The sequence below is a fragment of the Megalops cyprinoides genome, chromosome 18 (assembly GCF_013368585.1).
Source record: "Megalops cyprinoides isolate fMegCyp1 chromosome 18, fMegCyp1.pri, whole genome shotgun sequence".
Taxonomy (NCBI): domain Eukaryota; kingdom Metazoa; phylum Chordata; class Actinopteri; order Elopiformes; family Megalopidae; genus Megalops; species Megalops cyprinoides.
Window position 1 is genome coordinate 9,821,331 of NC_050600.1, and position 22,606 is coordinate 9,843,936.

Sequence of the window (22,606 nt, forward strand, 5' to 3'; positions counted from 1 at the left end):
CAGTAATGAATCAGATGAGGAAAAAAATACAGGCTGACCTTGATTTCATGCAGATAAAAAGATGATTATTTTTTAAAAAATGTCTTAAAAGGTTAATTTTGCATATGCTTAAAGCTATGTGACAGAAGCATCTATCATTGGTAGTAATTGCTGGAATGATGAAGGTTATTAAGACAAAATAAAACAGTAATTTGATTACTCCAGGAAACAGAAAAAAAAGATCTGTGCAGTACATTGCATTGAATTTAAATGTAATGTGTTCATTATTAAAATTAATATGGAAGAGTGGTACATTTCATCTAACTGTGCCTGATATCTGCAAATTTAGACAAAGCAATAAACTCATTTTGATAGCGCTTACACAGAATGCAGAATAACACCATGTGTAGAGGGTCCCACTATGATTCACAGAATACCCACAAATGGCTGAGATTATCTGAAAAAGGAAACTGTAACATGTTGTCCTTGTGGTGTGTCAGAACATGTTCCATGAGAGGACTTCTTGTTCCATGAGATGACTTCTATGAAGTCACTATAGCTTCATCAGGCCTGGGAAAAATGTAAAGCTGCTTTGTGACAACTTGTGTTGTAAAAAGCGCTATACAAATAAAATTGAATTGAATTGAATTGAATCGTGAATGCTATTTTATAGCAATGTTTACTTATCTATGGTAAAAATTAAGCTTACCAATGAAATGTTAATACACTGTGCTTGTGTGGTGATCCTGAAGTGATCTTGTGGGTAGAGGGAAATTTGTTCTTGTAAAACATATACACATAAGTATAACTAGATCATACTCTGATGACACATGTGGTATATTTCTAGATGTTACATTCATTATTATTCTCATTATTAGAATTTTACAGCAATTAAATCAGCTGTTTACAATTCAACTATTTGTGCTGTTATGCATTCACACTTGCCCATGCCCTTACTATAGATAAACAAATATGTGCCAGTTCCGTGTCTCATTACAATACTGTGGAAACTACCTTGAAAATGAGTAAAAGCTCACCACTAGTAAACACATTGGTCAAAGTACAATGTTGTTGGTAAGTGTGTGTGTGGTGTATGTGTGTGTGTGTGTGTGTATGTGTGTGTGTGTGTGTGTGTGTAATGTGTGTGTGTGTGTGTGTGTGTGTGGTATGTGTGTGTGTGTGTGTGTGTGTGTGTGTGTGTGTGTGTGGTATGTGTGTGTGCGTGTGTGCGTGTGTGCGTGTGTGTGTGCGTGTGTCTGTGTGTGTGTGTGTGTGTGTGGGGGGGGGGGGGGGGGGGGCGTGAGCTTATTTTCATGAGGTGAAGCTTGCAATATAAGGCGTCGGCGTAGCTGCCTGTCACACACACAAAAAGGAGAAGAGCCCAGAAGCAGAGCTGCACACCGGGGACAGGCAGCAGCATCCCCCTCTAAGGCAGCTCACAGGAACACGCCAGCTCCCGCTCAGTCCTCCTCTGTGCTTCTGGACAACGGCCGCTGAGCCGCTGCGTTCGCCTCCCCTGCTTGCGGAGAAAGACAGCCTGCTGTGGACATGATGGGGAAGAAAGCCAGGAAAGCCTTCGACTTCAAGAGCTTTCTGAAGAGGAACTGGCTTTTAATCGCCACCATTGTGTCCGTGCTGTTAGGTGAGCCCTTTTGTCTGTGGCGCGTAAGGCGTGAAAAGGGGGGGATATTGTCTGCCTGCTGTCACACATCGTGGCCAGCTTCTTCTCCCTGCTCTCTGTCTTTCCCTTTCTCTCGCTCTCTCTCTCTCTCTGTCTCTCCATCCCCCTGCTGCCTCTGTCGTTCTCACTGCGGTCCAGCATGGAGGCAGCAGCGGCTGGGGCGATCGCCCCGCACGCCTCCCCTGCCTCCCTCCACCCCAGCCTGGGGAGCGGGGGGCTCGTCTGGAGGCGCAGGGGGGTGGGGATCACGGTCTGGGATAAATGGGGGATGGAAGGCCAGGCTGTCTTGCAGTCTGACTGAGAATGTCAGCGTTGAGTTCTTCATCAGACTGTGCCTCACGTTTCTCAAGGCCATGCTGATGGTCATGTTTATCGCTTTCAGGGATGTGAGATGAGGCTGAATTGCTACGTTCATAGCACAATGTTAGCAAATTACAGCTGTCAAACCCTGGACTGTTTCCAATTGACACAGTGTGGCACTGTATCCTCTGATATATCAGTGTAGACTGTGCATGCTAAGCAGTGTGCGACACCAGGCTTGCAGTGATTAATTGCCTTGAGCACCAGCACCTGATGTCAACATCACCGGCTCCAATACATTACTGTGCTATGGTTTTGAGATTCTCAATGAGACTCTTAAGGGCATGGTTTTGTGTGAAGCGTTTGTCTCTGGTTGAGGAAGAATTTGGACTTGAATTAATTGTCATCTCTGTCATTGTAATGAGGAATCACAACATGTATTTTATTATGATCTCAAATCAAGCCTCCCACTCCTTAAACAGTATTTTTCTTTTCTCACTCAGTAAGCTATGAACGCATTTGCATAGATATTTGTTTGTAATTAATGAAATATATGTGTCTATATGCTATTAGATTGAATCTACATAAGCAGTGTCTGCCTTGTGTTGTGAGGTTACAAAGGGTAGAAGAAGCACATTAATGTGATATTCAGCTTGGCTGCTAGAATGGCAAACCTGGACATAAATCATTCAGGATGTGGTGCATTGCTGAGCCAGAGTTTATCTGGCTTTTACAGGGGGTGGGATGTTCCATAAAACCCACTGTTTCTATCAAGGGGGAAGGGGGCGGGGGCCTTTTGTTGCTGACTGTGCTGGTAGAGGAAGTAGGTGAAGTTTTCTCTAGCCACTCCATTACTTACTTAATTACCTGCTGAACTATACTGTCTTGATATGGAAATTATTAGTACTACATTAAATACATGTACACACAGTTGTATATACACAAATGGGATATTAATGCATTCATGTGATCACCAGTTATTGCTGAAGGTGACATCAAAACCGGATTCAACTGACAAGTCACTGACATCAATTGTTACATCAGTGCCCTAAACATGGCTAACTAAAAGAGTTAGGATGAGGGTACTCTATCCAATGTTGGTGTCCTGAACTAGTGTCCACACAGGGATTAGTTGACTACTCTTTGAAAGTTACCACAGCTTTTGGACATAAGGTATGACGTGATTCCAATTCTGATCTGATAAGGCTGCCATCTTCTTCATGAGTTTGAGTGTGTTGTATGAAGTGAATCATTCTAGTCATTCTACTTCTGCCACCTTCCTTTTAGTAAGTGAAACAATGATGTACGTAAATTGACTTAAATACAGTATATCACAACACAAAATATGTAGTCACAAGTTATTATTTGTCTGAGACTGATTTGGATCACAAAGAGCCTTGAAATCATGTGATGTGATTATGTTTTAACTATGCTATTAATCATTCACAAAAATGGCTGTTTCAAAGAAGTAGTTTGATGGGCCTTAAATCGATTCAAATACTAATCCACTGAGGATCCAAATGTTGAATTAACTGATAATTCAATCTGTCAGTTGTGAAATGCTTCAATACATTACAGTCTGTGGAGCATGTGCCTTTATCCAGGGCACCTTGAAGCATACCTTTTACTTTATGTCCATTTATACAGCTCATGTAGGGTAACTTTCACATGTTTTCCATGTGAATAATATACATATGGTACCTTTAACATATAACCCATTTATACAGGTGTCTCTGCTGCAATAGAAATGTAAAAGCAATGTCAAACATAAATATTAACCTGTCTCTTGGATCACATCGGACTAAATCAGACTCTTTAACCACAGTGCTACACTATGGCTTTTCATAGGACTTTTTATGACAATGGTACTGTATAACACCATGTATATAAAATACTATTAGGTACAGAACACTATGAATATTAATATGACATTAATAAAATACAATTTAAAGGGGCAAATAACCAAAACCCTAATGGGGGAACCTGTATCCATACCTACCTGAAAAATGAATGAGTTAATGAATGAACTAATTAATAATGAGTTAGCCTTTATATTGTCAAATGACAGAAAAACAGCTTTTTGTCACTTCACAGTATGTTACACCAGTTGCTCATTATCTGGTGAAGGTCACAGGGCACAGTAAGGTGTAGGTTATCTAAATTCTTGTTTCCAACTATATTTTTTATATTGCTTTGATTTTCTCCACATTCTTTTCTCCACGTTCTTTCTGTTAGTCCTGTCGAACAGCTGGCCAGTGGCCTAACCCTCTGCTGACCAGATAGGTGCTCAGACTGGCAGAATCCTCCAAAAACAATGCCACACAACTTTGACTGAAATGGTGTTATTTGGTCATTTTCTTGGCAAAATTAGACCATCAGCTGAGGTAAAAGACATTAACTTACTTATCATATATCCTTTTGCAAACCTTTAGGCAATAATCTATATACATGGGTTGAGCAATGAGGCTGTATCCAATTGGGTTCTCAAAGAGTATATAGGTCATTTTCCCTGTTTTTGTTTACAAGATCACTTAAATCTCTCTGCTTTGCACATGTTTTGTGCAGACGGCCATTTGGAAATATGCATATGGGGTTTTCTTTGGAATTCATTTCAGGGAGAGTTTGATTTATGACACGTTGCCTGTTTTTACGACGCTGTGTCACAAAGGATGGGGGGAATAATTGCTCTGTAAGATCACATCAAAGCCGACTGATGAAAGGTGCCATCCTTGCATCCAAAAGTACACAACTGCAACAGCAAACTGCGGACTTGCGGAGAACAACAAGTTCTCAACGATAACATAAATCTCTCCACCCAGTGTGCTCAGAAATGAAAACGAGAGAAGGGGAATTAATATCGATATTAGCGCATTTGGTCAGTTGATCCTCCGCGAATGGGGTTGGTGAATAGATGACGTATTCATTCTAATTATAATAACGCAAACCGGCTTTAAGAGAGAAGAATCCCTGTCAAAAATGTTTACTCCATTTCTGTCTAGAAGTGGGACCAGACTGACAGTGTAATCCTGGACAGCTTTCTGTATTTGTACAGATGGCACAGATGTCACCTTCTTGGAGCAGTTTGCCTGTCTCTCTCTCAGGAAACAGAAGGCACTGTTTCCACAGTGGGATGGCACCTGAGTGTTTCAGAAACCCTTTTTACTCCCTCTGTTGAACCAGCCCCCCCCCCCCACAATTACATAACGTTTTTTAATAGCTATTATTACCAGAAATCTATATTGCAAATAGCTCCAGGTAACACTATGCTATTTATGTTTAAGTGATTGATGGATAAGTTGAGACTTTCTTGTATTGATTTAAAACACATCACTGAATTCCAAAAGTAAATGTTTCTATCACTGTTATATAAAGGTTTATATAATAGTAGAGCAGAATAAAAGCATTCTTATTTCCAGGAGGTATAATACAGAGTTAGGCAGCCTCCATGCCCTGTTCTTGACTCTCCAAAGCAAACATAATTTCTCTAAGCTACTTTAAAAAATCAGTTACTTTTCAATAACACCCAATAATCTTACAGATGCAGGGAACATTTTATTTTTTCTTTTCACACAGGCGTACTACTGAACAATAGAAAAGGCTGAATTATTCAACAAGGCTGCTCTTCAGCAGTCATGCTTCTTTTGTAGTACGTACCATGATTTAATGGCTGTTGAGAGTTGCTTGTCACACTTCAGAAGTAATCTCATTATTGCCACGCACAAGCTGCTAACTCCACACTTATGGATCCTGTTGGCTTGCTTTCCCCCTGACCCCTGCTGAATTTGGACGTAACGACACCCATCGCAAGAAGACAAATATTGCGCGCTGGGTAATGTGTTTGTGAGGAGAGACTTCAGAATCAAAAAAGCGAAGGGAAATGTGATGTTAATGACTTCACCATCAAAACCAGACCAGCAATATGCCTAACTACTGGAAAAATGCTTTTAAGCGCCTCAATTAAAACAGAGCAGGATGCAGTAAACAAGGAGCAGTTAGAAGTGGCTCCCCCATTACAAGGCTTTACAGTGAACTGTAAGGGCTGATAACGGAATTATGGGATGCTCGAATCAGCAAAGCGCTGAAGAAGCCACCGCACAAACAATGTTTATGAGTGAGTAATGCACAGCCAAGTGGAAGAAACAGGGGAACAGGCGCTCCTCTGGGCCGATAAAGCTGAAACCCTGATCTTCAGGGCTATTGTGAGCTTGCTTCTGATATTAAAGCGACACAGCAATAGCTTTCACTTCAGTATGAGCCGGAAAAGCCCCAGCAGCTCGCAAGCGGTCCCACAGTTTTGCTCCCACGTCCGGCTTTGACCGGTTCTCTTTCCTTGAGTCCCCACAGCGATCCATGGAATCGCAGGCCATTTCTTCAGGGTCCACCACGGGGATCTGTGGAGGGCAAGCCTCCCGCCATGGGGAAGCCTGACCTACTTTGAGGAGGTTTTCCCCTCATGCGTGGGCTCTTCAGCTGTAATGGCTACTGACAGAGGGCTGTCCTGCAGACAGGAGTGGGTGGAGACTTGTGCCGCGTGGGACGTGTTTCTCACTTCAGTGGGCGCACAGTGCACTCCATACAGGCTGCACTGCATAGGGGCATTACATCCAGGGGAAGATAACGTGATAAATTCACTGTGGCTGTCTATATGCTGTGTTTTTAACACAAACCTTTCATACATGGGGTAATACCATGTGTTAAAGTGATAAACTTTCAGGTCATCATTACAATTCCCAATTTTTTGGTGAATTGTACAAGAATTGTCTTGCAAAGGTGGGAAATATTGTAGCGCAATGGACATTTTTGATTGGGCTCCTATTCCAGTTGTGGTTCAGTATAATAGAATATAGTATATGTAACATATTATGTATTTAACACATATTTATATGTAGTACTTATTTCAAAGTTGATGATGCTTGCCTATAAAAGCTGCATAGGCCATGCATCTTTCATTTTCTATACATTTTTAACAACTTGAACAGTGGTATAAAGGTCTATACTAGGCAATATCAGGATCATAACCTCACAATTATTGCAATGTCATAGTCTCAGAGAAATGTCGTTCCCTTTAAGGAGTGCACCATTTATTGACATGTCCTTGCAGATTATAATTCTGCCAAAAGGGTGTTCATTTTTATGGATTTTCCATTGTAAAATGATGTCTTCTGCATCTTCACAGGCAATAATTGCAATCTCAAGTTTTAGTAGGTCAGTAAAGTTTGTCTGTGTTATAGCACTGCTGCAATCGTTAACCTTTTTGTAAAGCTTCTTGCAGATATCCTGTCGAATGGAAGACAATTCATAGATGACAGGTTGTCATGCCACAGAGGAGCTCCCTGCTTTTCTCAGATTCATGGAGCACTCAGCTCTGTGTTGAACATACCAGGCTTACTCCATCTATTTAAAGCTATGCCTCCCACGCTCAACCCACATAGCCAAGTATGTGTTCCTGTAACAAAAAAGTTACATGTGATACATCGTTTAAACACCTGAGGAAATCAAAGTTTCAATGTGGGGAAAGTACTGAGATGAGGGAAATGACTTTAATAGGCCAAATGTGATTCTGTGCAGGCAACCTGTTGGACTTTCATGACAGACCAGACCTGGAACCAGAAGGTTCTGTTAGTTATTAACCAACAAAACTAGGCCTCAGGGTGAATCATCAATCTAGGCAGAATAATGAAACTTTGGGTATCCTATTGTTGATGGTCATTTGGATTTCAAGACCAAAGAATGTAAGGTAATTATTGACACATGAAAGCCTGAAACTGGAAATACCGGGAAGGTGTAAACCTCACATAAAATAGAGGAAGGAGAACAAGGATATATAGAGAAGAGTAATACAACAGTCTGGGCTTGCTAGCATACTGTAGGTGCAGTCAACAGCATTAGCCAGTAGCGACCCTATTGTGATCTACTCTGCTCGTCATAAGACAAATAAATCATAACCTCTGACAGCGAAGGCCACTTGAAGCAAACTTTTACAATTGAGTCTTCTTGTTTTTTTTTTGTTTTTTTTTACCATTGTACAATTTTTTTCTGCATCCCAACATATGCACATACTGACTGAAAAATCAGTTATCAATCACATGCATTAAACAGGATTGACCACACAATGTGATGATAAACACAGACAACAATGCTACAGTTCTTTTCCTGTGAAGGACACAGGCGGCAATGCTGTGGATAGTGCTCTGTGAAGGACGCAGGCGGCAATGCTGTGGATAGTGCTCTGTGAAGGACACAGGCGGCAATGCTGTGGATAGTGCTCTGTGATGCAACAAATATCTAGCAGGCAGCTTCAAACGGTGAGTTCCTCTCTCTTTCCCACAGGGATCGGACTGGGGGTGCTGGTGCGAGAATATGGCTCTCTATCCCAGCTCAACAAGTACTACTTTGGCTTTCCTGGAGAGATCCTGATGAGGATGCTAAAGCTGGTCATCCTGCCACTCATCATCTCAAGCATGGTAACAGGTAACTACGGAAAATAAACGGGTCACCTGATCAATCCACACGACCTTGTTTTATCTCCCGACAACAGCTTAAGAAGCAAGATGCAATAAGCCCATCTGCTTACTTTCAGACAATGTAAAATGATTTTATGAACGCAAAGAAATCCCGCAAACAGCACTGAAGCACTGAAGAGTTTAAGTGAGCATAACTACAAAGTGTTACATCTTTTAAAAAGCAGCTTGGAGGCCAAAATGTATTCCATGAATATATTTGCATATTTTAGAATCTCTTAGCACCCAAACCTGCCGTACCGTATTGCTGCAGGGACAGGGGATATTTGCGCGGTGTAAATCTACTGTAAACCAATTAGTATCAATGAGCGTACCAGACACAGAAGGTTACAGGGAAAGCAAGGTCCAACTGCACACACTGTTCAAGATGACAGCATTGCTCAATAACAGAACAGCCTTGGGATTGCTTTGTGCTTCATGTAGTAGAGGATGAGAATTATGCACGGCCGCACCGAGGCTGCACAAAAAGGGCTTACCATCACTGCGTTTAGAGAGAGGAGGGATGAGCCCAGCCGGGAAGGAGAAATACTGTACAGATAAGACTGCTCGGTGGTGAATATGAATCAGTCCCCACTGCCCCATTGGAATAATTACTGAGCACACTCAGCGCACTTGAATGGCTTTTGTAACGTCATTTAAGAGCACAATGCAGGCATGTGTTTTGTTACCAAGGAAACAAGAGACATTTGTTGCTCAGCTTTTTTGCAACTGCAGTCTCATACACAACCCCTGCCTGCTAGGTGTTTGTGAAAACTGCACTGTATGCTTTGAATTACTTGACATATGTCCTGCTATGGCATTGGCTGCCATATTTCTGACACACCACAGGCCTGCTGGATGAAGTAAACAGACTCTTTACCTTCAGTGTGGTTCACATATGGATTTCCACCCATGAATATGCCATCTGACAAATCTCCAACCATTTAGTTGTTAACATTTGCAACATGCAAATGCAAGGACCCACATGTTTCATGTGGTCAAGCAATGTGAAACAAGCAATCCTTGAAGGTTCAGGAGGGCTCAGGGGTGCTTGCACAATGGCAAACAACCTTCATAGATTTATAGCCCATTCCCAGGTAATGACCTCAGCGGGCTCCACCATCACATTGGTGTCAGTGTAACACAAAATGGCAACAAAGTGTTCTGCATATCTGTTAAAATATAAAATCATTTGGAAAATCTATTTACAGGAAAGTCCTTTACACGGATTGGTAATTAACTGAACAGGGATAGAAGTGATGGATCTTTGAACCTCTCTGTCCCTGGCAGATGGCAGCGTAAGGAAAGGGACATTTGCATGTGATCTCATGAATGCTGGACACTTTACTACATTACAAGCAAGACAGTAATGGACTGATTTTGAGCACTGAAGCTTGGATGTGGCTCAACATGTCTTGGTGCCTTCACAGGAGTGGCAGCCCTGGATTCTGAGGTGTCTGGAAAGATTGGTTTGCGTGCTGTTGTTTATTACTTTTCCACCACAATCATCGCTGTCATTCTGGGTGAGTGATATTACAGACTGCTGCACAAATTCTCACTCATCTCAAATCTGTATAATTATAACATGTCTGTATGCTGGATTGCAGATTGAAATTTATAAACACATTAAAACACAACATCAGCACTCTTAAATGTATATGATGGATTGCTGTATAAATTTATGGATATGGAATGGAAAGCTACAAAATTGTAATGGCTAGACATCTCAGATATGTTGGGTTATCTATCTTCTATCAGTTTGTGTTCAGCAGCCAAATGGACTTTTTGAAATGCTTTCCAGGCATTGTTTTAGTGATGGCAATTAAACCTGGGGTTTCTCAAACCGCTGACAACATCGACAGAACTGGGTCCACACCTGACGTCACCACAGTGGACGCCATGTTGGACCTTCTGAGGTGACACACCCACCATTAATGCTCTTTCTTACAAAGCAGAATTACACACATTGGCAAAGTTGCTTTAAAATTAGACTGTAGGTGTATTAAAAGGTAAAGGTCTAAAAAATAAAGGGAATGGAGAAAGTTTGCTTTTGATGCTACATTTGTGCTCATTCTTATTGTGACACATACTCTCAACAGACTCTGTATCCTCTTCTATTATATAACTGTTTAATAAAATTCAGTCCCTCTGCCAAAACTGAACCTAATCAACATTTTTAATATACATATATATTATAATTTCCTGACCAATGTTCTGTTAAAAGGCACTGTAACATAAAAGATTTACTGTGGACATTATCCTTACTGATGAAAAGCATATATTTCATACACAAGAACTTATTTTAATTTCATTTACAGGAATATGTTTCCTGAAAACCTTGTTCAGGCCTGTTTTCAACAGGTAAGGTGTTTCACAGATATCACTGACGGTATCTGTTCAATTACTGTTGCAGCATATTAATTACAAAACATAAATTGAAATTATTATCACAGTCAAAATGCCAAAATGTCACTTCTGCTGTACATATCTGAACTGCAGTACAAGACGAAGCGCAAAGAGATTGAGCCCAGCAAACCTGTGGAAAACACCACAATGATTCCGCCTGTTACCACTGTCATGACAACCGTCCCACAGGAAGTAAGTGGCACACTCTCAAGGACTCACACTCATCTCAGAGGTGAAATGATCCACTTTGATTTAAAGTTCTAAGCTCCATGAGAGAATGTCAGTGAATGGCTGTATCCAAAGCAACCACTTGTGTTGTTCAGTGCAGTGGTATTCAGACTGGGGGATGCTAAAAACAAATAATCACTTATGTGATGCTCAGGGCCAAATTTACTATAAATAAATAAAACGAAATAAAATAAGAATACAATCTGTAACATTCTTTCCCAGGTTTATCACATTTCTCCCAGTTATTAATATACATATACAGAATAGCTTATGTATCCAGCTGAAAGGAGCTCCTGTCCCTGAGAAGTAGTTAAGTGCACCTGCACTGTCTGACTGTGCATATTTGTAAGAGTTTACCACCTGCAGTGTACACACGATCCTTGGGTGAATCTGACTCTCAGTCTACTGGGATTAACAGCCCAAGCCTTCAGGATGGTGGTAATGCGGTCTCCATTACAGCATAGGGTTTGTGGCAAAATTAGAACTGCCTGCAGTACTGAAAAAGCCTTTGTGTCACTTCTCTCTATTCACAGAACATAACCAAGGACTACAAAATAGTTGGGATGTACTCAGATGGGATCAACGTTCTGGGCCTCATCATCTTCTGTCTGGTGTTTGGGCTGGTCATCGGGAAGATGGGGGAGAGAGGGCGCATACTGGTGGAGTTCTTTGATGCGTTAAATGAGGCCACCATGAAAATAGTCCAGATTATCATGTGGTATGTCTTGTCCATATTTCTGGGCTGCTTTTAACTTTTAAAAGCTATGGGTTTACTGTGGGAATTTCTTCTTCTTTGAACATCAACAGCTAAATAACAACAACCAGCAGAAACTGCCATTGAGTGAACAGTAAATATTAAACATATTATCTTAAATAAATATTAAGTGTCCACTCACTGCTAGCTTCTGTTAGTTGCTCATAGGTGAAGGGTATACCAGCCATCACCCTGCCTACTGAAATATTGCAAACTATCCTGTCCTTGTAATCACACATAGTCTTCATGCACAATCCATTTTGTCTGAGTGGCACAAATCATTATCATTGCTTTGCTTACAGCTACATGCCGGTGGGAATACTGTTCTTAATTGCCGCCAAGATCATTGAAGTGGAGGACTGGGACATCTTCCGAAAACTGGGCCTATACATGGTGACAGTGCTGAGCGGGTGAGCGACACTAATGCTATGCTCAATTAAAAGCGAGGTGAATTTACTGCTGGCATCGGAGTCCAGCACGCTGGCCAGACCCTGCAAAACCAGGTCCTGCTCCTGAGCAGATAAAGAGGCTCCTGTAATGGCGCACTTGAGATTTAAAACTGCCCGGCCAGCACGGACTGTAATTGAATCTTACATCACTGTCTCAACAGCTCCTAAATCTGATTGTCAGATGCTTCTGGCAGAGCAACAAAAGGCTCCATGGAGCCAGGTGTGGACCCTTGGCAACAGTTTGGAATAGCTGGTGACACAATTGATAGCAGGCTTCAGTCATAAAGTCTTTAGGGTTGGGCCTGGATTTAAACTGTTATTCTAGACATGGTGTGAAAGTTTATCCCTAATGCGATCTGCATATAAGCCACAGATTCAGCCCAGGAACTTCAAAATCAGATTCAGGGGTTGACGTAGGCTCAGCCAGTGCAGCTGAAATCACTTTAAAAACCTTCCGTCCTTTATAATTCATCAGTGAGTACTGTCACAGACACCTACCGTGTATGAGAAAACAGATGTACTTCTTATGTTTTTCTTGTCAATGGTTAAGCATGACTCTGACTGACAAAGTTAGTCATCACAGAACCTCTGGGATGTTGCTCCTCAACTTTAAGACAAACATTTCAAAGAAAGACTCCAGTCAATTAGATTTTCTTATATAATTCTTTCCTCTCTTCCCTTTAGACTAGCCATCCACTCCACAATATTTCTCCCCCTGATTTATTTCGCATTTGTGAGGAAGAACCCCTTCACGTTCGCCTGGGGGATGGCCCAGGCACTGGTGACTGCTCTCATGATCTCCTCCAGGTACCTCTTACTTACTCCTGTCTTCCTGAAATGTTGGCCACAGGGCAACTGCACAGCTGGGATCTCAGCTCTCACCGCTCTGTAAACCACTGCAGCTCTGAAACTTCCATTTTCCAAAGTGGGTACTTACAAATAATGTGCCTCGTACAATTTTACAAAGGTCATTGTGCTGGAGCGCCATCAACACTTAAATGATTTTCTGTCAAAATGCATTAGCTTGTTAAACTCTGATTTCTCAGGCACTGCACTAGGGTGCAGAGCAGCAAATCCATGTTTAATGTGAAAACTTTTTACCTCAAAGTGGGCAAACATAATAGCTAGAGAAATTTATGTTCCCTATTTTTGAAACCACTCTGATATTATGATGTAATGCCTTATGGCAGTATACTCAGAGGCAGCCTTGTATTGTGAATCAGTTATAAACCCTAGTGCCTCTCTGGAACTTACTTTTTTTTTGGGTTATATAAAATATCGGTTCTTCCGAGCTTCTTTACCTCTGAAATACAAGTGTCACATGCAAAGCATTTACACTGACCAACTTCTCGAAAAGCTGTCGCCACACACGTGGACTCACACGCGCGGTGATTTATCTGCAGCTCGGCAACACTGCCAGTGACGTTCCGCTGCGCGGAGGAGAACAACAGGATCGACAAGAGGATCACCCGCTTCGTGCTGCCGGTGGGGGCCACCATCAACATGGACGGCACGGCTCTCTACGAGGCAGTGGCGGCCATATTCATCGCGCAGCTGAACAACTATCCCCTCGACGTGGGCCAGATCGTCACCATCAGGTATGTCCCAGGACCTGCAGTGTGGCTGATACTAGAGATATTACAGATCGTCACTGTTATTCTGGGTAATGGAATCATGCCAGGAGTGTAACACACCAAGGTGACCATGAATGATGGACATTTTGGAGGCGCCGTCATAGACAGAACAAGCAAGTTCTTCAGAGTTTTACTCCAGTAGTCTTCCTGAAACATGGACACCAAATACAACATATGGCCTAAATGTCCTATATTGGGTTTATAGCACTATATAGCACTAATGATGTTTTGGTACTGTATTAACATGAGATACAAAGATGATGTATAAATGTATTGAAATCCATTGCACGTTTTGATTGTCAGTATTACAGTATTACAGGATTATAATTCTTACAGGAATATAATTCTTATTAGCAGTTGCTTCATTCTTGTAAATTCGCTATTCAAACAGTGTTTTATAGGAATGATTCTGTCCCAGTGTTTTTTATCACTACATGTTGTTGATTCTTATATCGGTATTTCTTATCAGTAGAAAGAGTAGAAAGAGTGACCATTGTGTAATATGTTCTTCACATGAAAATTACTTTTGGGTGTTTACATTAATGCAAGTCTCTTCCACACATTTGCATCTGTTTTACATTTGGTACTTAACCAGCAACACAGCAGGAAAAATATTTTGAGAAAATAAATTGTGCAGTTCAATACACACCTTGATGCTAGCAAACAGGGCAGGAAAAAGGGATACATTTTCTGCAGTTCAATACATGAACACAGTGTGGAGATTATATTGTGTTTGTTTTGGTTACAGTATAACAGCAACAGCAGCCAGCATTGGAGCTGCAGGTGTTCCCAATGCTGGGCTGGTAACCATGGTGATAGTCCTGACTGCAGTGGGTCTACCAGCCAATGACGTCACTCTTATCGTCGCTGTGGACTGGCTGTTGTAAGTGCTCTCCTTTCATTACATACTTTTCACACAATCCTCTCTGTAAAATGACATGGGCATTAGTAGAATACATCATCACGCTGTAACAATGTGACCCCCACCCACCCAATCCTGCTTCAGGGATCGTTTCCGCACCATGATCAACGTCCTGGGGGACGCCTTCGGGGCTGGAATAGTACAGAAACTCTCCAAGAAGGAGCTGGAGAGGATGGACCTGACCTCCGACGTGGACGTGGTGAACCCCTTCGCCCTGGAGACCACCATGGACGACGAGGAGTGTGAGAAGAAGTCCTACGTCAACGGGGGCTTCACAGTGGATAAGAGCGACGCCATATCCTTCACACAGACTTCTCAATTTTAGCTCCTGACATGCGGCGGTCCGTTCAGACCCCAGAAACCAGCAACATGCTGCTACAAACGTGTGAGACGAAGGAAGGAACCATAACATTAGTGCCATTACATGAGAGGAGGTGCCAGTGACAGAGGAATTCATGCCCTGACTCCAGCAATAGTCACCGTTAGTTCCCCTTTGGCATTTTCTACATCGCTGCCCATACGATGAGCCCACTGTGCGTTCGTGCCAAGTAGAGAGGGAAATTCAGGTTGGAGGGTGTTACTGTGGCTCTCAAAAGGTGTTCTTTCAACATGAGCGCTTCCATGATGCGTGCAAATCAAGCATAAGCAAAAAAAAAAAAAAAAAAAAAAAAATTTTGCTTGGAGGTTGAACTGTGTTTATATTCATACACTCTAAGAGCTATGGTAGTAACACCACCTTCATCATAGAAAGCCTGACGAACTTCTGAGTGTGCCTTGCAGTGTTCAGACATTTTCCCTCATTGCTAATGTGATATGTGACTGTACTGTAGGAAGCAGTCCAGTATCTCTTTCTGCCTCTCTTGTCTGTCTTTGTGTTGTGTATGAGATACTGCCTCTCTTGAACCTCACCACTGGACTGTGTTGTGTATATTTCCTGCAGTAAAGAGCATGGATAGATCTCATGGCAAAACTAAATATATTCTAGATAATCAAGAATCTATATCATATATAAAGATTTGAAGTTTTTTCAACTGAGCTTCTAAAAATGACTCTTGTGGAACTTTCTAGAACAGTGATTCTGAGGTAGTCTGGAGATGCAATCCCATTCACTGTTCAAATTGTGCTTCCTTTGACTTCACCAGCATCACTCAGTGTAGATAAATCCTCCTATTTCCACTTAAGAAGTTTGTTTACGGAAATAAACAGTATATTTACTGTATAAATTGTAATACGAATTACAGCCATATGTGTCCCCCCTAATGTAAAAGTTGTTCCTCAGAATTACTATTACATTATTGTTAATGTATGCTCACAGAAAACTAACACTAAACAGGTAACACATTATGCGTTTGTTATGGAAATGTTTTCCAACTATATCTTGAGTTAAAGCATTCCTTTGAGGTCATCAAGAACACCGGTGAGTACAAGTACACCCTGGCTGAACCACTGTTCTAGAACTTACCATGTCCTGTATTTACTTTTTGTGCCAAGAGGAATGCACTGTTAAAAGGGGTACATTGTCTATCCAGTATTTTATTAAAGGAATTTTTGCATGAGTCAATATGATACAGAAATGAAAAAAAGTCCCCTTTAGTGTGTGAGAGGGTACGAATGAAGATGCTTCAGTATTTGTATATGAGTGAACGTGTGAGATTATTGTTTGCCATAGACACCACAAGTTTGTGGTGCATAGAAAGAGTAAAGAGTCCACTGTGGGACTAATGAGGAAATCAAATGTATGTAAAATTCTAGAATTTTGCACATCACAGCAAAGTAAAATCCATATTAAAGTTGTATCCCGTATCCTGGCAGCAGTAAAGACAGAAATGACAGCAACTTGAGCGGTCTCTCAGACTTGCAGTCACTGAAGCTCCACCCTGCCCGCGAATGTATTTTTGCCTCAAATGCTTCAAGGCAACATATCTACAGGCATCCCTGTCTCTTCATCATCGTGTTTGTCTGTCTGTGAAATGGAAAGCAACAAACTGAGGCCTTTGAAAGCCACAGTTTGAAAATGAAGTTACTGCACTGTACTGTAACTGTCCCATGGCTTAAAGTGACTAAAATGGGTAAAAAGGCACGCGTAAAAATGCATTTGACTTATTGCCCTAGACTGGCAATACAGCGGAAATAAATGGGATACTGCAATAACCTCTGTTCATGGTTTTATAATCTGTTATCTCTGAGTTATCTTACCTTTTTCTGGGAAACCAGGCAGCTGATATAGCCAATTCCACCAATTCAAAATGTAACTATAATTTATAGGTGCAGTGCAAAGAAAAGATATCAACTGTGAATCAAAGATTTGTTATTTACACTTCAAACAATCTGATTTTCTGAATTATGAACAGGAACACACTGCTCTAAAATAAAGGGAAATAAATAATTATCAATATGTATACACGTTTAAAAATTCTTGAAATGGAAAAGAGAGAGTATTGTAACTCTATGTGCAAGTATAGGCTTTTTGATATTTTTCTTTTTTTTGGCTCTGTATAAAAGCACATAATGAACAATATCAATAAATGGAAATATTCATATACTGTATATGGTATGTAACTTAATATATGTTGATGCACCTATTGGGTGTGTTTATCTGAAAACAAATAAAGAAAAATAACTGAAATCTCATCCCACTCTGTTTATTTTTATCAAGACGTGACATAATGTGGATCCCTGAGGCAACTATTGAGAAATTCAGTCCAATCCAAACGAGGAGTCACTCATATATTCTACTCAGTATTATACTGTATATACAGATACTTGAGACAGTACTTGTATTACCTGCTGGAAAAAATATTACATGAAATACTTGACTTATTAAGTTAATCTTAGATTTAATTATTAATAACTGAGAATGAAATTCCCAAAATCCTGAAGTATGGGCTTTCTAATATACGTTATCCTTAATTTACATACTGAAACAGTTGACTGTGCACTGTGTGAAATTAAATAGTATAATAAGATGTTTAAAATGATGATGAAATCTATGGTGAAAATGTGTGGTAAAACATATAGTCAATTGTTAAATCAAAAAGATGTCTGCTATGGGTGAAAGACATTTCACTTAGAGCATTTTCTTCATGACAGTATGCTAATATTCAATTAATCACTTCACATTGCTACTCAGTGTATTGTCTTCAAAAACAATACATTTTTGTGATTGGGTGTGCCTTTTAATACTGGCCAGCAAAGTACACAGATCAGCTGTCTTATCTCCATGCTCTAAACAGTGAAAAAGCTGTCTGACATTACAGTAGTGAATGCTGCTTCAGTCACAGCAAAACCATTCTCATTACAAATGGTGCGGGAGTGATGGAGGGTGACTGACACGACCCTGCCTACTGCATGGCATCACCTCCAGGATCAGGCCTCTGATTGCATGCCCAGGCTGTCAGTCTGAGACAAGAAGAACCTCCTATGTATGCACACAGAGGGTGAATGTCACAATAACCACGTCTTTCCACGTATTTAAACAATCGGCTCATTCAAAATTGGCATACTGACATAGATTCTATGATTATACATAACCCCATGATGAAGATACACAGCAAACATGGATTCCTCATCAGGAGTTTCTGTTAAATTCAGCTTAAATTCAGTTTAATGCTTCCTCCGTGCTCTGTCCCTGAAGCATATAAATCAGAATGTTCTGCGGGGATCGATGCAGTAGATTATTATCGAGGAGACAATTTCCAGGAGACACGACAGCGGTTTACGCGGAAGGGCCGTCACATTAGTTCCATTTAATGGCCCACAGACGGCACACCTGAGAACACCTCAAGGTCAGGTTTGCCTGCTCTTGGCCAGGGAGCAGAAATAGCTCAACAGCTCTGATTGGGATGGATCATTCTGAATCAACCGCAGCGGTGCAAACTTGCTTGGGCTAGCACTGTCAAAATTTGCAGTCTGGGAATAAGAAATGGGTTTTAAGGGGACCTACTGATAACAGCTTCTCTCGTTCTTATCAGTGTCAGCACTGTTTAATTACTCTGAAAACCTTCCTGTGTTAATTAACACACACTGACAGGGGATACATTTACAGATTGAGACAGAAAAGCAAAGTCCACAGAAGCCCCAGTCAGCAATTGATAGTTTTTAAAAGGTTGTACATTAGATGTTTTAATGGTGGTTGATTTTGTAATGAACAGCAAAAGGACAGTTGGTGTTCAAATGTCAAATTTAAAAACATTTAAAGAGGTACAAAAGAAACTTTATCAGGAAAAAAATAGCAAGTTAAAATGCAGTCTTCAATTGGACACAAAATTATTTCCACAAAATCAAAAGCTCTATATTGGACATGACAGAGTATGAAATATATTTGTATATCTCTGCCCTTCAATTAACAAGTCAATACTAAAGGGACTTTCCATTACTTGGAGCACTTTTTCAGTAAGGACACCAGATGCTATCCAGCTTCATTACTCATTAACCAATGACTTGCAAACACACACAATGAAATATGACATTATTATATTTCATTTGCAAAATCAACGTTGAAATGCTATGGAGCACACAGGCATTGCTTTCTTCAGTTGCCTGATCGTATGGAGGATTAAGCTTCAAGTACTGCTGTTGGGTGCTTTTTAAACTTGTAAACACAATTAAATGTTGATTCTCATCAGCGGCAGCCTGTAAGACAGATATTGGGGAGACAGAGCACTCAACTTTAAACTGATAATTGTCCAAAACCCTTTTTTTAGTTTTCTTCACAGTTAACATGCCTGCCAACTAAAATAAGGCTCATCCATCAGCAACCGATTCTGTACACTTAACTGTGTATCCATCCACAGTTCATTATGGTACCTCTGTATACTTCACATGAAATCTTTTTACTTAAGGAGGCTGGTTACATTAAATAAAAGACATTGTAATGAAGAGATCAGAGAGCTGTTTTTAATTCAAAGCCTGTTATTTGATGCCTCCTGTATTTATACCTCAGGAGCTACCAATGAATGATCAGACAGGGGTTTTCATTTAACATTAACTTTGGGACACTGGGCATTCGGGGACATATAGCGTCCTCCACATTCATGCCCCTGAAGAATGCAGAACACAAAAATGTATAAATTGGGAATTTGGTCCATTTTCCTGCTGAAAAATGTCTTGTTTTACTTTAACATTAACAACATTGCAAAGAGCAAATTCAGACTGACAAATAATAAGTTCTATGACAGAAAACAAGTGTCACATTCATTCACACCTTTAAGTAATCTTCTAAATTAAATCCAACAAAATTTTACAGAGGCATCCAAGGGCTTTCTTTTTCCCTGGGGTATAAAAGGAAGTAACACAGAAGACATTAACTAGTAGCTTACATTATCAAGGTCAGAGAGCTCTTGGGCAAAAAAAAAAACACTTTCCACTGTAGTGCTCACTATTAAGAAATTTATTATTAAGATGCCCAATTAGTAAGGGGAAACAAGTGCATTCACGAGACAAACGGTTTGAGAAGCAACTGTAAATCCAAAACCAATAGTTGCATTTCTTCAAAACAAACTTGCATCCTCAAATTACAAAATGTTAAAAAGCCCCATTAAAGGCCATTTGCATGACCATTAAAGGACTGTGGCATTAGGGTCGACTTGTAAAAAAAGCCTCTTCTGAAGGCAAATCATAAGACGATGCACCTCAAATTTGGAAAACTACAGCGGAATGGCAATTGAAATGCTTTTCCATCACATGACTATTTGGACGTGCTCATCAGTGTTAAATTTAGTACAAAAAGGTGACACAATTTAAGAAAATGGTTTGTGAAATATGGTAGAAGGTCTGTTGTGTTTTGGGGTTGTCAGCATTTATAGGTCTCAGAGACTTTGTTAACATAGAGGACACACTAACATGCACAAGGATATCTGGACCAGAAACTTGGTTCCTTCTGCAAAGAAGCTAAAAAATGGATATTCCAGAATGCCAACACTCCAAAGCATTCATCCAGATCTACAAAGAATGGGTTAACTCAGCAGAAAATCAGTGTTTGCAAGAGACCATATCAATTTCTGGCCCTTTAGTTCAAACTCAAGAAAACAGTTCACCAAAAAAGAGTTGAAAAACCTAGAGCAATTTTTTTTCCTGGAGGAATAGTCAAAAACCTCTCCCCAGAAGAGCTACATTCTCATAAAACTACACAGGAAACATCTTGCAAGTGGAATGCATACCAGAGGAGGAATTACAAAATTCTAACTACAAGGTGTGAATTAATGTAACCCTAAATGTTTCTGGAATAGAATGTACCCTATGAAAACAATCTGATCTTGTTCTGTACAGTGATCTTAAGATAAATACAACATTTTATAATGTTGTAAAGTGTTTTAAGCAGGAACATTACGCAATGCATACCCTTTTGGTTGCTGCTGGACATTCTGTATTGTTATGGTGCAATGCTTCTGGACATTCAGTAGATAACTCTACTGTCAAGTCCACTCACCACGTCTCCCAGGCATTTTCCCTCTAGAGAGGTCAAGAATGTGGTGAGACACACCTTCTCTCGAGCACATCCTCAATTTCAGAATCCGTGGCACCCTGGAATCACACACACATTAGGCACTCCTCTGCAACACTTCAGGCAGGGTCTGACATCAGTCATGATCAGTGTGGTCAGGTCATCCTACACTGACCGACACCAGTACAATCAATGCTTTTTAAGCTGTTCAACACCTGCTTCTGTAGTTCCTCATGAAGTAGTACATAATTTGCCATACCGTCCTATTTCATTATTATACAGCTGTCTCCTTAATGGAGAGAAACACTTTATGGCCCATTAATATAGTATAAGGCCCATATAATATTAATTATACTGTATTATTACAATATAGCATTAATATATTAATATAATAGTGAAGATAGGGCTTATAGAGTTGTATCAAAATCATCATTGTTTGGAGGGAGCATGATTTCGATGTGTCCACGCAAACCTCTGCTTTTGCACATAAGCAGAGATGTCACACTGACACAAGGTCAGACATTACATCTGTTTGGTATGCAGTCGACTGACTGCGGCTTGGTCCTGTGGCTCCGGCAGAAAGGCTGGGAACGGCAATAAATCAGTGGCTGCAGAATTCCCCGGCACAGACAGGCAGGAAGAAGAAGTCTATTATGAAAGACCGCTCTTTCACAGATCCGGGTTTGACCGATAACTGACTGGCATTTTTAAAGTGATAAACTCTAACTTGTCTTGGACAGAAGGCAACCTCTCCCTGCCTTTAAAGCATGTGTTAAGTACACAACAGGATATAAACTATGAGGTGGAGAATAAGGGAAGTAAAGAGCTTCACAATATCTAATCAGTCACAAATCTCTCACTGATAAAGTGAGAGTGGGAAAGTTTGATTATGAACGGAATTTGATAACCCCCCACAGACATAACTTATGGGTATGAAAAATGCTCATAATGGCTGCTGTCTCTGTTTAATACAGTACTGGCAACAAAAGCAGATGGAACCTCATTTCTTTATTGTTCATTGTAATCACATTTTCTCAGAGAGAAGGGTGTGCTCTGAACTTTGAACTGTGGTGATGAGATAGCCTACACAGGAAGACATTTTATTGTTTTGCACATTCAAGTTGTGGATAATATAGAGAGACAGATGTAGACAGATAAAAACAGACTGATAAAATCATCTCATTACACCAGTGATGTCATGAAAGCTAGCTAAACAAAGCCATGTGTCCTTGTTTATCATCCTGATGCATGTATGTCACTGGAACTCCCCTCTGTGCAAACTAAAGTGAGATCACAAACAAAAACAGGCTG

General features: G+C 40.5%; 1 protein-coding gene across 1 annotated transcript; it reads left to right on the forward strand.

The window, feature by feature from the left end:
* Nucleotides 1-1,309: 1,309 nt before the first annotated feature.
* On the forward strand, nucleotides 1,310-17,224 carry slc1a1 (solute carrier family 1 member 1). The gene is made up of 12 exons (XM_036551249.1): nucleotides 1,310-1,621; nucleotides 8,291-8,431; nucleotides 9,891-9,983; nucleotides 10,262-10,376; nucleotides 10,779-10,821; nucleotides 10,960-11,058; nucleotides 11,628-11,812; nucleotides 12,151-12,258; nucleotides 12,982-13,104; nucleotides 13,701-13,895; nucleotides 14,680-14,814; nucleotides 14,938-17,224. Exons 1-12 carry the CDS (start codon nucleotides 1,528-1,530, stop codon nucleotides 15,176-15,178), a joined length of 1,572 nt encoding a protein of 523 aa, XP_036407142.1. The 5' UTR covers nucleotides 1,310-1,527; the 3' UTR covers nucleotides 15,179-17,224.
* The last annotated feature ends 5,382 nt before the right edge of the window (nucleotides 17,225-22,606 follow it).